The sequence below is a fragment of the Danio rerio genome, chromosome 23 (genome assembly GCF_049306965.1).
Source record: "Danio rerio strain Tuebingen ecotype United States chromosome 23, GRCz12tu, whole genome shotgun sequence".
Lineage (NCBI taxonomy): Eukaryota > Metazoa > Chordata > Actinopteri > Cypriniformes > Danionidae > Danio > Danio rerio.
Window position 1 is genome coordinate 28,268,044 of NC_133198.1, and position 14,223 is coordinate 28,282,266.

General features: G+C 35.3%; 1 protein-coding gene across 2 annotated transcripts in view; it reads left to right on the forward strand.

The window, feature by feature from the left end:
* esyt1a (extended synaptotagmin-like protein 1a) overlaps positions 1-14,223 on the forward strand; it is a 39,091-nt gene that overhangs the window by 16,606 nt on the left and 8,262 nt on the right. For both annotated transcript variants that reach the window (XM_690519.8, XM_073939020.1), the window contains 12 exons: positions 2,742-2,918; positions 3,258-3,340; positions 3,440-3,488; positions 5,538-5,627; positions 5,706-5,807; positions 5,893-5,964; positions 6,058-6,144; positions 7,885-8,034; positions 8,105-8,263; positions 10,706-10,882; positions 11,051-11,133; positions 14,112-14,160. In XM_690519.8, the coding sequence (XP_695611.3) occupies positions 2,742-2,918; positions 3,258-3,340; positions 3,440-3,488; positions 5,538-5,627; positions 5,706-5,807; positions 5,893-5,964; positions 6,058-6,144; positions 7,885-8,034; positions 8,105-8,263; positions 10,706-10,882; positions 11,051-11,133; positions 14,112-14,160 (1,278 nt within the window). The remainder of the gene's footprint in view (positions 1-2,741; positions 2,919-3,257; positions 3,341-3,439; positions 3,489-5,537; positions 5,628-5,705; positions 5,808-5,892; positions 5,965-6,057; positions 6,145-7,884; positions 8,035-8,104; positions 8,264-10,705; positions 10,883-11,050; positions 11,134-14,111; positions 14,161-14,223) is intronic.

Consider the following 14,223-nt stretch of genomic DNA (forward strand, 5'->3'; position numbering starts at 1 on the left):
AATGAGGGGCCAAAATGCCAAGGTTTTTGTTTTTTAAAAAGACACAAACTAAAGTGATGGGAAAAGGTGGGATTAATTGACAAATAAAAAAACTATGGAAATGTATGTGACAACTGAACAGAGAACAACGGGCATTTGCAAAACTAGATCAAGAGCAACCTTGTGTAATGTAATAGCAAGACAATTGATTATAATGTTCGTTAAAGGTTTCGTTCACCCAAAAATAAAAAAATAATTGCTATTATGTACTCATCCTCCATTTGTACCTGTTTAATTTATTTCTTCTGTTGAACTCAAAGGAATATATTCTGAAGAATGTTGGGAAAATACAATCACTGACTTCCATAGTATTTTGTGTTCCATATAAGTATGTCAAGTTGTCAACGGCTGCCTCTTCAGACTATCTTGTTTTATGTTCTACAGAAGAAAAAAATGTATACAAATTTAGACTCACTTGAGTATAAGTAAATGGTGATGAAATGTACATTTTTGGAAAAATAACCATTTAATGTTAAGCTGTTTATGGGAACCATCACATCGTTTTCTGGCTGCAAAGACAAAACAAGCTAAAAGATTTGTTAGATTTTTTTACACATTAGAACAATGGTTATTTTAGTAGCATGGGAAAAGTGTCTACTCAACCTGTGATTTATCGTTAACTGCACTAATTTAAATGTAACACTGCAATTTTTGAATTTCACATTAATCATGAAACCTGTAAATTACACAGGCACTTTTTAGCACTGTTCAAAAATCTATAATATTTCCAGTATAAAAACGGTGTCTGGCGGCATAGTGACCCAGTGGTTAGCACTGTTGCCTAACAGCAAGAAGTTCACTGGTTCGAGTCCCGGCTGGGTCAGTTGGCATTTCTGTGTGGAGTTTGTATGTTCTATTCATGTTGGTGTGGGTTTCCTCTGGGTGCTCTAGTTTCCCCCACAGTACAAAAGACATGTACTATAGGTTAATAGGGTATATGCAGAGCTAGTTTTTCTTCCCATACTGATAAACTTCTTTTACAGCATAGATGTTATAATGTAATTAAAATATAATAAGTTAAATAGACTTTAGCATTCATTTAGTTGCTCAGGCATAAAACGAGATGAAAAGCCCTTTACACGCACATTGCCCATTAGGATTAGCAGGCTAGCGGAGAAGCTCTATTGTGGGGTAAAATAAATGCTCATATTTTAAAGACATGGCGTGGAAAAATGTAATTGAACGCAGTGCTTTTTGTACAATCTGAGACCCATTTTATATCTGATATCTTGAGCCATGGGAGATTGCTGATATTTAAAGAAAACAGACCTTAAACACACCAATTTTGTAATGGCATACAATTCACTGGAAGCGTTTGACCCAGGTTACTGACAAATTAAAAGTCCTTCCGCATATTTCCGGATATACCATATTAAATCAACTAAATTGGCCATAGTGTATGAGTATGTGTGTGAATGAGTGTGTGTGTGGGAGTTTCCCAGTACTGGGTTGCTGCTGGAAGGGCATCCACTGCATAAAAAACATATGCCGGAATAGTTGGCAGTTCATTCTCCTGTGGAAACCTTTGAAAAAAAGCCGAAAAAAAAAATGAATGAATAAACTGGCAGCTGTGCTTGCCAGAACTTTACAGTTAAAAAATATTGTAGAAACTGTCAAATAAATTTCAAAATGTTATGGTAAACTACCATATTTAATTTTTTTATAGTACACCAGTGTTTTGAAGTATGAACATCTACACATCATAGCTTTTGTTACAAAGACAAAAAAAAAAAACAATAAGAAAGTCAAAGGATAAAACAAAGGTCCTCTCAAACAACTTTTCCCCGAAGCAGAGAAACATACTAACATATATATTAAATACACATCGAATAATTGCAATAAACGTTATTTATCAACAATAGATGTCACACATTAGATGATAAGAAAACAAACTAAAAAGAACCATAATAATGTCAACAAAAAGGCATAAAAAGTGAAGTGTTATGTAGGCAATTCTGAAAAAGTCAGTTTAAGATTATTAACCATATACAGTTGAAGTCAAAATTATTAGAATTTTTATTATTATTTTTTTCTTTTTTTAAATATTTCCCAAATGATGTTTAACAGAGCAAGGACATTTTCTAAGTGTCTGATAATTTTTTTTTTTACTTCTGGAGAAAGCCTCATTTGTTTTATTTCGGCTAGAATAAAAGCAGTTTTTAATTAAAAAAAAAATAAAAATTAAGGTAAAAATGAAGCGATATATTTTTTCAATAGTCTACAGAAAAAAAACATTGTTATACAATAACTTTCCTAATTACCCTATCCTGCCTAGTTAACCTAATTAACCTAGTTAAGCCTTTAAATGTGACTTTAAGCTGTATAGAAGAATCTTAAAAAATATCTAGTCAAATATTATTTACTGTCATCACCGCAAAGATAAAATAAATAATAATTCTGACTTCAACTGTATATTAAAGAAATTAACTGTTTGCCAGGTCAAAGTATTTAACTGTTAAAATTATGTTGAATTTTATTTTATTTTTACAGTGTACCCTTAGGAATGTACAGGCATTTTTGTCCATTTTAATAGTGATTTTGATTTCTGACCCTGAAATGTAATGTAATACTCCATAGTTTCATCGTGCATGTTTGTCCAGTGTACCTGCTTGAACTGTGCTCATGTACATACTTGCATATGCTAATTCAAATAAGCCACCTGTACTTTTCTTACCCCTGTACACTTGTATGTTTTGGCATAGGGTATAGTTCGTATCCACTTGCTGGAGGCAGAAAACCTTCCCGCCAAGGATAACTACATGAAAGGTGTGATATCAGGGAAATCTGACCCATATGCGGTGTTGCGTGTGGGGACGCAAATCTTCACCTCCCATCACGTGGACAACAACCTTAATCCTCAGTGGAGAGAGATGTACGAGGTCAGAATAACATGTGATTGGTGTCGCTTGTGCTTCTAGATGAAAATGTGTCACATTTCCGACACTTTAAAAAAGGGAAGCTGTGGTTCTTTCGGGCTTATAACACTATACTATATGTTTACGTATGTGTATGTGAGATCCTTGTAACTGCTGGCAACAACAAGAAGAAAAAAAATAAAGTGTGGTAGTGCAGGATGTGACTATCATGTGCTAAGATCAGATGAGCATTGAGCAAACGCAGAAGCTCAATGAAACATCTGTTCACTGCAAATTAATCTTTGTGAATTTCTGTGTGTGTGTGTGTGTGTGTGTGTGTGTTTATTTGCTTTTATTTTTTAGGTGATTGTCCATGAAGTGCCTGGTCAGGAGCTAGAGCTTGAGGTATTTGATAAAGACCCTGACCAAGATGACTTTCTTGGAAGGTATAATATAATTATAACTAAAGTTAGAACTTAAATCTATTTATATAATGTTATGATGCTGTTATGAACTCAAGTATTTTGTTTTTGCATTTTGCCTAGAATGAAGTTGGATTTAGGCATTGTAAAGAAAGCAGTTCTTTTGGATGAGGTAAAGCTTTACTTCTCTTTCTCTCTATCTATCTTACTCAATTCAATTTGATTTAAAAATTGCTTTATTGGCATGACAAATGTTAAAAATGTATTGCCAAAGCATTTATAAAGTTTACATTTAAAATAAAATGTATTACAAAACATAGCAAACACAGTAAATAGTAATAGTAGTGAAAATAATTATAATAATAATAAAAAAAGAAATAATAATAAATCAGAATAAATTGTATATTTAAAAATCAACATTTTGGGATAAAACAGTAATGATAAATACAACTACTACTACTACTACTACTATTAATAATAATAATCATCAGTATATTTGCAATGATATTTACTCTCTCTCTCTTTATTTCAATGTCTTGTCAAGAATTCCCAAAGCATTGCAGATTACATAAGCAATGAATTTTATTGTATAGTAATTGTATAATACATATAGATACATACAGACAAAACACACTCACAATTAGAATTTTGAAAAATATATACAGAAATAAGAACGAGAAAACAATCTCTTTCTCTCTATCGCTCTCTATAGTATTACATTATTACAAGGTTACATTAGTTATTATTTTTGGCCCAGAAAGCACCCTCTCACTGACGAAGTCCAGAAATAAGCTCATTTGTCCCATTTTTGACAGTATATGCCATCATAAATTGCAAAAATAACCGATAAAAGAGGGGCAAAGCAGTGGCGCAGTAGGTAGTGCTGTCGCCTCACAGCAAGAAGGTGGCTGGTTCGCGTGTTGGCCGGTGCGCCGGTGCTCCGGTTTCCCCCACAGTCCAAAGACATGCGGTACAGATGAATTGGGTAGGCTAAATTGTCCCTAGTGTATGAGTGTGCGTGATTGTGTGTGTGGATTTTTACCAGAGATGGGTTGCGGCTGGAAGGGCATCCGCTGCGTAAAAACTTGCTGTATAAGTTGCCGGTTCATTTCGTTGTGGCGACCCTGAATTAATAAAGGGACTAAGCCGACAAGAAAATGAATGAACCAATAAAAGTTGGCTTTAAGACGCATTTAATTTTTAATTATTCAAATGGACAAATTCTGAGGAAACAAACTGGCCAGTTTGTTATATGCCTATAGGCTACTGTTTTTGATTTAAAAACGATTTTAACAAAGGTAAAATTTTAACAGGTTACCAATTAGTTTTTTTTTATGATAGCTGATAATAAATTTCCATTTTAAAAGTATTTTTCATATTTAAAAAAAAAAAATTCTAATCTCGTAACATTATTTATTAAACTGTAATTTTAACAATAAAATGCACATTTGTAAATAAACACTTTGTGGTAAAATAGTATAGTAAGGAAATATTTTTGTTGTATCAAACCGTATGCTCACCATCCAACAAGCTTATCCACAACCTCATTTTCTAGTATTTGAACCTCTTAAAATTCAGCTTTAAAGCTTTTTTAAATAGAAATTAGGGCAAATATTTGCAAAAAGGTCCACTTTTTGAGAAAAAAGAACCACCCCTTTCAATAGACAATACGGGCCTGAGTGTGAGTGTCTATGGATGTTTCCCAGTGATGGGTTGCAGCTGAAAGGGCATCCGCTGCATAAAACATATGCTGGATAAGTTGGTGGTTCATTCCGCTGTGGCGATCCCTGATTTATAAAGGGACCAAGCCGAAATGAAAATGAATCCTTCAAACCACTGTTTTAACATATTTTCAGCAGTTGTTTTTTATTTTTTATAAAATACAATTTATCAGGATCTCTTAACATTTGCCCTCAATTTAGTTTGCTTGAATTGAATATGATTTGCTTGTTGGCCATTGAAAATGTTATGCCATTTTATGACATAAATATTTTATGAACATTTTATTTACAACAAAGAACAAAATTTCTCTAACACAAAAAAGTGACTGTGCACAAAAAGTGGTTATTGAATAATTGAATGTACATACCCAGAAACAGTTGTGATATACAAACTGGCACAGCAGACTCTCTAGATGTTGTGTAATATGCCAGCTTGTTTTTGTTCTTCTGCCGTCTGCCTTGTTTGTTATCAATCTAATGCTTGTTCACTGTGGTTTTAGTGGTACACTTTAAAGGATGCTGCATCGGGTCAGGTTCATCTGAGGTTAGAATGGCTCTCGCTGCTGCCCTCTGCAGAACGTCTCAGCGAAGTAAGATCTTCATCAGCAGATCATAAAAACCTATATTATCCAATGCACATGTTTAATCTCCTTTTTAATGAAATATAGGTGCTGGAGAGAAATCAGAACATTACAGTGCCTAGCAAGACAGCAGATCCTCCTTCTGCTGCCGTATTGACTGTGTATCTTGACCGTGCACAAGATCTACCTGTAAGTTTATATCCCACATCACTATTTCTTCAGCATCTCTTGGCTTGAAATGTTAGCATTATTGAGTCAGATGATTTTCGTTCAGTTCAAGAAAGGTAACAAGGACCCCAGCCCTATGGTGCAGATCTCTGTCCAGGACACCACCAAAGAAAGCAGGGTATGATGTCAATACTGTTATTGCACATCATATGTAACGTTTGTGGCATATTTATACCTTCTGGAGTGACTATTGCATGTATGTTCCATCCAGACAGTGTATGGGACTAATAATCCAGCATGGGAGGATGCCTTCACGTTTTTTATTCAGGATCCCCGCAAACAAGATATCGACATTCAGGTATGTTCAAAGCTATTTGTAAAATACTGAATCTGAACTATTACTTCAACGCCATATTTTTTAGTGTTTTAGGACCTTTGAGTGTATGTTTAAAAAGTGTATTATTTCTTAAGAATACGATAACTGAAATCAAAAAAAGGAAAAAAAGGCATTTTAGGCCATTTTCTTTAGAAATGCAGAATTTTTCATGTGTATAACAGGTCAATCCCGCAAAAATAATTGCTTATTTACAAATCATGTTCTATGTGCTCACTTAATTTCACAATTTTTTTTAGGAATTTTTGAGTGATTTTAGCCATGGCTATTTTGTTAATAGCCCTAACATAGCTATCCACATGCAAAAAAGATTTTAATAACACTTTATTATTAATAATTAATAATAGTTTTATTGCTATTAAAAGATTTTTATAGCAATAAAACTATTGCTAATTGTTAATCTATGTAGTCCAGATATATTTTGGTAATTTTTAGCCATAGCATTTAGAGCTTATAAGCAAAAAGGTCAATTTTCATATCTCCAGGCTATTAGGTGGCACTGTGCCAGTAATGGTAATGGTTGAATGTTTTGGCTGAAACGTAATTTTCTAAAAATGTCATATGATTCAGTTAATTAACATATGTCTTTATTAATTAACAATGTTCTATATATTTGCTCACTTATTTACTAGCATTATCCCAAATCTTTTGACGATTGTTCAAATCCAGGAAAACAAGAAATTTTAACTAGTGACATGAACGTGTCATGTGCCTCCATTCTAATGATGTCACACCCTCAATTTCTGGTGTTGTTTTATAAAAAACAGGGAAACACCAAAGGCACTTTGATATGTTATGAAGAGCAGCATTATAAAATAACCTATAAATATATATTTAGTCTGCAGTGGTGTAAAGTAACAAGTTACAAATACTCAAATTACTGTGAGTAGTTTTTCTCAGGAATTGTTATTTCCAAAGTAGTTTTAAAAATGTGTTCTTTTACTTTCCCTTGAATACATTTATTGTGCAGTGTTGTTCCACTCCACTACTTTCCTTTAACATGCAGTCATACTTTTTTCCTGTCCATGGGGATTAGAAAAATCAGTCAGTGATTCTTGTCTAATTAAATCGCACATAGAAAGTAAATTGTGCCTGCTGGACAATAACTAAATGCACTACAGAATGTTACGTTTACACACATCCCCAAATAACACGTAAATGCATTAGCTTTTTACAGCGTAATACTACTCTTGAGTACTTTTGAAAGGTCTACTTTTAAAGGTATACTTTTACTCTATTTTGCACTGCATTTGTATGCAAGTAATGGTACTTTTACTTAAGTATGTTTTTTCAGTACTCTTTCCACCACTGTATAAAACAGCATTATGTAATCACAACAGGAAGAGGCAGAAGTGGTTTACTGTGGCATAATAAAAGATCCACTGCTATTGTGCTCTAATCAGCAATTACTGTACTTCAATGATCTTGTTTTACTTTAATAGCTTTCAGCATTACTCTGCTTAATATTATTTTATAATAAGTTTTTTAATAGTTTAGCTCATCCGTGAACATGGTTTCAGTCCCATAGGATGTAAAGAATACAACAACTTCTGTTTCCACGACTTTCTTAGTTTTAAGTGTTAGAACTCTAGCAGAGAAAAATTACATACTGTGCTTTAAATACCAAGGTCTTGCTTGTGTTTATATCCATGTAATCACAATTCCATAGCTGTAATTGTGTCATTCTTGCTTTCATCATTTCAGGTGAAGGATGATGACAGGGCTTTGACTCTGGGAAGCCTATATATCCCAATGTCTCGTCTGCTGTCCAGCCCTGAGCTTACCATGGATCAGTGGTTTCAGCTAGAAAAATCCGGACCAGCCAGTCGTATCTACATCACAGCTATGCTGAGGGTAAGACAACAGACGAATTTTGGCTGTTAAAAGCATTGAAGACCCATAACGTTGGTGATGTTTGTTTCAGGTGTTGTGGCTGAATGAAGACGCCATCCTTACCTCTCCTGTATCTCCAATACCTGGAGAAGGATACGGCGAAACTGAAGTGTCTTCAGGAGCCACAAAAGTGACCGCCACTCCAAAACGCCCTGAGCACACTAGTCCAGACAGCAATTTTGCATCTGAGGTGAGCCTGTGGAGACGTTCAAAGCTTTTTGAAAACTAAAGTAGTATCGACTGTATTAGCAGGGGCATTTACTTCACATATTTTAATTCAGTGAGAATTTTAATTCAAAATGCTCCATTAAAACACCAATATCTGAATAAAAATGATGAAACTGAATTAAATTGTAATCGGTTAGAGGGGTGGGATAAACCTTTCAATAAACTGAATAAAAAAAATATTCTGCCACTTTAAACCAGTCACGTTGCTTCTATGTCATCATTTGCCACAACAAGGTAACCTATTTATGCATACACAGCTAGTATAGCCATGATTATTATGTTTTTGGCAACGCAGTGGCACAGTAGGTAGTGCTGTTGCCTCACAGCAAGAAGGTCGCTGGGTCGCTGGTTCGATCATCGTCTCAGTTGGCATTTACGTGTGGAGTTTGCATGTTCTCCTTGCCTTCTTGTGGGTTTCCTCCGGGTGCTCCGGTTTCCCCCACTGTCCAAAGACATGCGATACAGTAATGTGTGCGTGCGTGCGTATGTGTGGCGTGCGTGTGTGCGTGGCGTGGGTGCGTGCGTGCGTGCGTGCGTGTGTGTGTGTGTGTGTGTGTGTGTGTGTGTGTGTGTGTGTGTGTGTGTGAGAGAGAGAGAGTGTGAGAGTGAGTGTGTGTGAGAGAGAATGTTTGTGTGGATGTTTCCCAGAGATGGGTTACGGCTGGAAGGGCATCCCCTGCGTAAAAATGTGCTGGATAAGTTGGCGGTTCATTTCGCTGTGGCGACCCCGGATTAATAAAGGGACTAAGCTGACAAGAAAATGAATGAATGTGTATGTATATATATATATATATATATATATATATATATATATATATATATATATATATATATATATATATATATATATATATAAATATAAAAAATGGATGATTTTTGTTTTCTTGCTCCTATAACAGCCTTCAACAGCAGTAAGCATAACTATTCGTTTCAATTTAGAATGACTTATGACTTGATGTGAGTGCAGTAATTTTAAATAAATATAATAATAATAATAATAATAATAAGAAGAAGAATAATTGCAAGAATAATTCAAACTTGTATTTCTCCATCCTGCAACCTTAGACAGTTACAGCATACAGTCCATTCAATCGCAAGAATGACTGGCGAATAATGACTCGTGCAAAGGTTTAGTTTCTATTCGAGGTCACAAAATCCCAGCAATATTTCCCACTCCCATTCACCCTTACTATATTATAGTAGGGCTGATTAATCGAAAAGTAATTGAAATCGACATTCAGAACCTATAATTAATCTATTTTTTCCAGGTCAATTTTTTTCGTTTACTTTTCCTACCAAGTCAAGTGCTGAACTAATAAATGTTCAGCACTTTGCAGCCAGATCTGATCGCAGTATTACAAGTTGAGAGCACATACATGTAATTGAAGTTTACAGATCTGTAGCCAGCTTGGTGAAAGAGAGGGTTCTTTTTTTATCTCAAAAAGTGGACCTTTTTGCTATTATACTTTTCATTTTCTATTGAATTATGAAATTTAAGTCCTGCATTTTAGTCACATTTTAAGCACTATTTTAAGTTAGCGTGTCGGATGATCATCATAACCACACTTTTTGACTATTTTAGCCAAAATAGAATTTAAATCAATTTTAATATGGGCTGTTTATGGTGCTTCACACCTTTTTATTTGTTATTTTCTGTTTCAAGATTAAGGTCCAAGATTTAGATGAAAAGGTACTTGTAAAATGTTTTCTCTATTTAAAACAATACAGTAGAGAAAGATGACTTCTCTTATGTCAAATTGCATGTTTTCCTGCACATCTAGATGTTGGACTCATGAAAAATTATTGTTTGCATTGGTGAAAACTGATTAGCAGAATTCACACCGAAGCGACAGCCAACAGATGATTCCGCTTGGTCTTAATGATTTTATTGATAGGTTATTTTCACTATAGTGGCATAGCAGTCAAAATAGGAAAAATAAGCTCATGTATGGAACAAATTCTGGACCTTTTGTCAGTGAGAGGGGTCTTTCGAGCCACCTAAACCCTGCCTGGCTATAGGCCTACACTACTGCTTTTCTGAGGAGAGAGAGGCTCGTGCAGTCACCATAAAGCTCAGCTTCCCAATGCCTGTCCTTTCCTTATAGCCTATAAACAAAACCTTCCAGAAGTTTTATGCCTACAAATTCATACTATTGCTCGATTTATTTTTATTTCACATTTTACTGTAAAATCCGTTTGCATAAGAAATAACTGAACTAACCTTATGTTGACAGAAAGGCAGGACTGACTGGTGTGTGCATTTTAAATGAAAGTGGCACATGTAAACACCACATTGAATTAGATAGCGTCTCATGTAAACTCACCACCATACCCAATCAAAATGACAAAAAGGGTGCACTTGTAAACAAGGCTAATGTTTGTAATTCTAACATGTTCAAATTAGGGTGTTCTGCGGATCCATCTGGTGGAGGCACAGAGTCTCGTCGCTAAGGACAATTTAATGGGAGGAATGATGAAGGGAAAGAGTGACCCATATGTGAAGATCAGAGTGGGAGGATTGGCCTTTAAGAGTCAGGTCATTAAAGAGAACCTCAACCCTGTCTGGAATGAGCTTTATGAGGTATGTCGACTCATTTATGTATTTTGAACAGGAAGGGTAGAATGACTGTATCAAAACAAAAGATGATTTCTGCTTTGAGTCACTTCATACCTACTCTGCATATTCAAACATTTGTTTTTGCTTCTGGATATTTGTAAGAAATGCAAATCGTGTCTGTTTGTACTGTAGGTGATCTTGACCCAGCTCCCTGGTCAGGAGGTAGAGTTTGACCTGTTTGACAAAGACATTGACCAGGATGACTTTCTTGGCAGGTGAGACTGCAACTTTTTTATTTCCAACACTACAAGCCTGTTTCATCATTTAAGACCACCCTTATGAAAATGCTAAGAAATTACAGACCTAAACAAGTGCTGGAAAACCAGAGCAACTACCCAGCAGAGTCTCATGTCATTATTTTCGAAAGCTGTGCTTTAGGAAAAAAAAAACCCGAAAAGACAGACGAAAGATATGACAGACAACACAATCTCAAACACATCTCAATGAACACTTGAAGCTTGCTCTACAGGCTGAATTAAGGATGTTTACACTACAACATCTACACTAATAAAAATAATATAATAAAGTAGCAAATTGAAAGGATCAAGTAAGCGGACGATAGTGAAGCCAAACAAAAGAAAGAAATATAACAAAACATTTCTAATTCATAAATAACCCCTTACCTCACTAAAACTGATAAAAAGAAAAAAGTCCTTCAGCGCAGTGCGCCACATTCTTCCCCATTTAGAATAAAATAAATATAAAGTTGACATTCACCTCTTACCTGAGGCAAAATGGAAGTCATACGACATCTTCCCTATCCACCTTACTCTGAGAAAAGATTGAACTTGAGGAGTCAAGCCTGATTTATACTTCTGCGTCAGGTGACCGGCGTAACCCACGGCGCAGGTCTGCGCGCTGTCTCTGTCGGTCTGCATTAACACTTCCGAAACGCTAGTTGGCAGTGAGGTGTAAATGTTCCTCTGTGTTGAGTTTCTTCGCTACTTTTTTGCATTTCCTGAACACTTCTGGGATGTACAAGTGGCTCAAACTCGCTCATTTTGAGGCAGGAACCGGCGGACGTGCAACAACTTTAACTATGAGGTAAATACAAAACAAAACTTTCCATCCGGAGCTCCTTCACGGGACTCCACACTTGTAAACAATCGCTCGCGCGGCGTCGCGCCATTCGCGCGGCTCTCGGTCCCGCCCAGACTCGTCAGCGCTACCAAGCCGACCAATCACAGAGCTTACGCTACGCGTCGTTGCGACGTGTAGTTACATTTTTTGAGAGGTGCACGTCAGTGACGGCGATGGCCACGGCGAAGGGCTATGCGTCAGCGCCGTAGCATACGCCGGTGTTTGACGCAGAAGTATAAATCAGCCTATAGGGTAGCTCAATATTGCCGGGAAAGAGCAGAGCAAAGAGCAAAAAATTACATAAAAATCAATCTAAATAAAAATGAACAAAACTCACAAAATTTCTCAAAGTGGGCAAAAGTAATGCAAAATAATTTTACCCAAACGAAAGTTAAGCAAAAACAACGAAAATCATAATCATGTGAGCAAAATACACCAAAAACGAGATCAACGAGATCAAAGGCAAAAGCGCGATCTCCGCTTTTAATATCCCCGCGCGGCCGCGCCATCTCCGCCTCACCTCCGAAACGCAGCCAGCTGCAGACTGCAGTGAATAATGCTAAGCTGACTCTCTGCTTTTTCGCTGATCCACTGCCATGTCCCGCTATACACCCGCAACCAACCTGCAATTATATAATGTATTTTTTTTATTACCCGACCCGGGGTTTAACTGCAGCGCCCGCAGATATAACCGCCATTTACGCATCACTAACGGGAAGCAAAAATACAACCTTTACGGCTCCCCGCATGTTTTCATTGTGATGCGCGATTTGTAAAATAAGAGTCTGCATAGACCTATTTGTAGTCTGTCAGACAAATTTGGTTAAAACACCCGCGGATATAACAGAGATCTGTGCATAACTGGGTTTATGGTTCCCGCTTTATACAATGTAAAGAGGGTGACTGCATAAGGTAAACTGCACACACTTGATTATGTAATGCGTGGACGTGTCTCACATCGCAAAGCATAACTAAACCTTTACATGTCCATGTTTAATCAGTCATCGATAAGATCTATTGATTAAAGTGATATTGACAATCAATAGTTCATCAAGTAATCGTTAGCATCCCTAAATAAAATATATTAAAGTATATTTCACCCTGATACATCCAAATTCATCCAAAACTGAAAATTCTGTGACCATTAACTCACCTTTACTTGTTCCAAACCAGGTTTTTTTTTCTGATGTTGAAAAATAATATCCAATAACTTTTAATGTCTTTGGTTGTTGAAAACTTGAACAGTAAAAGCTGAATTTAGATTGTTCTTTTGTTTATTATTTTATTATTTTTATTGTCAGACAGATAAAACATTTTAACTAAATGTGTTAAATCAGCTGCACAAAGCCATTGGCTTACTGAAAATCATATAAAATTGATAGATAAAAAGATTTAACGTTTATCGTGATAAATATCAATATCGACTGATATGAGAAAAATTATCGTGATATTTTTTTTTCCCATATCGCCCAGCTCTACTCACCTGCCAGATAAAGGTATTAAATAAATATTTAAAAACAATGTGCCAAATAGACAACGACAACAACAACAACAAAAAAACCTGAACACTGTTTGAATGCAATCTTCTACTTCCGTTTTTGAATAAAATAAGTAATAAATGTTTATTTTGAATAAAATAAGTTTGTTATTAGTTTCTCTCACAAGACATTTAAGCAAAATTAATAATTTTATTATTTTTAAAAAGTGTCATTTTAAAAATCTGTTATTAGACTCACACAATAAGTATAGCCCTTTGTGATAAATGCTGAAAATATATATTTTTAAGTATATGTGATTATATTTCTGTCTCTTATACCTAATATATATTTTCTTATATAGACCATTTCAATGTGGTCATGTCATATGCCCATGAACATTTCTTGCTTGTTATCAAACTACTTTATAACTGTAACAAGAGGCAATTCCATCATCACTTAATGTTAAAACAACTATCATAATGTTAGTTATCACTATGTTGCTCGTTTTGGATTCTTGAAAGCTATAGAAAGTAAAAATATAAAACAGGAAATATATTGGGGCCATTGCTTTTGTTTACATTGCTTAAAAATGGTGTATATAAAGTAGTAATTTACAGTGATTTAACTGTTTGCAGGGTTAAAGTGAGTCTGAGAGACCTCATCAGTGCTCAGTTTACTGATCAGGTAAGTTCAGCGTTAAAAAAAATGCATACTAGTTTGTTTTTAAACATAATATTTATCATATTT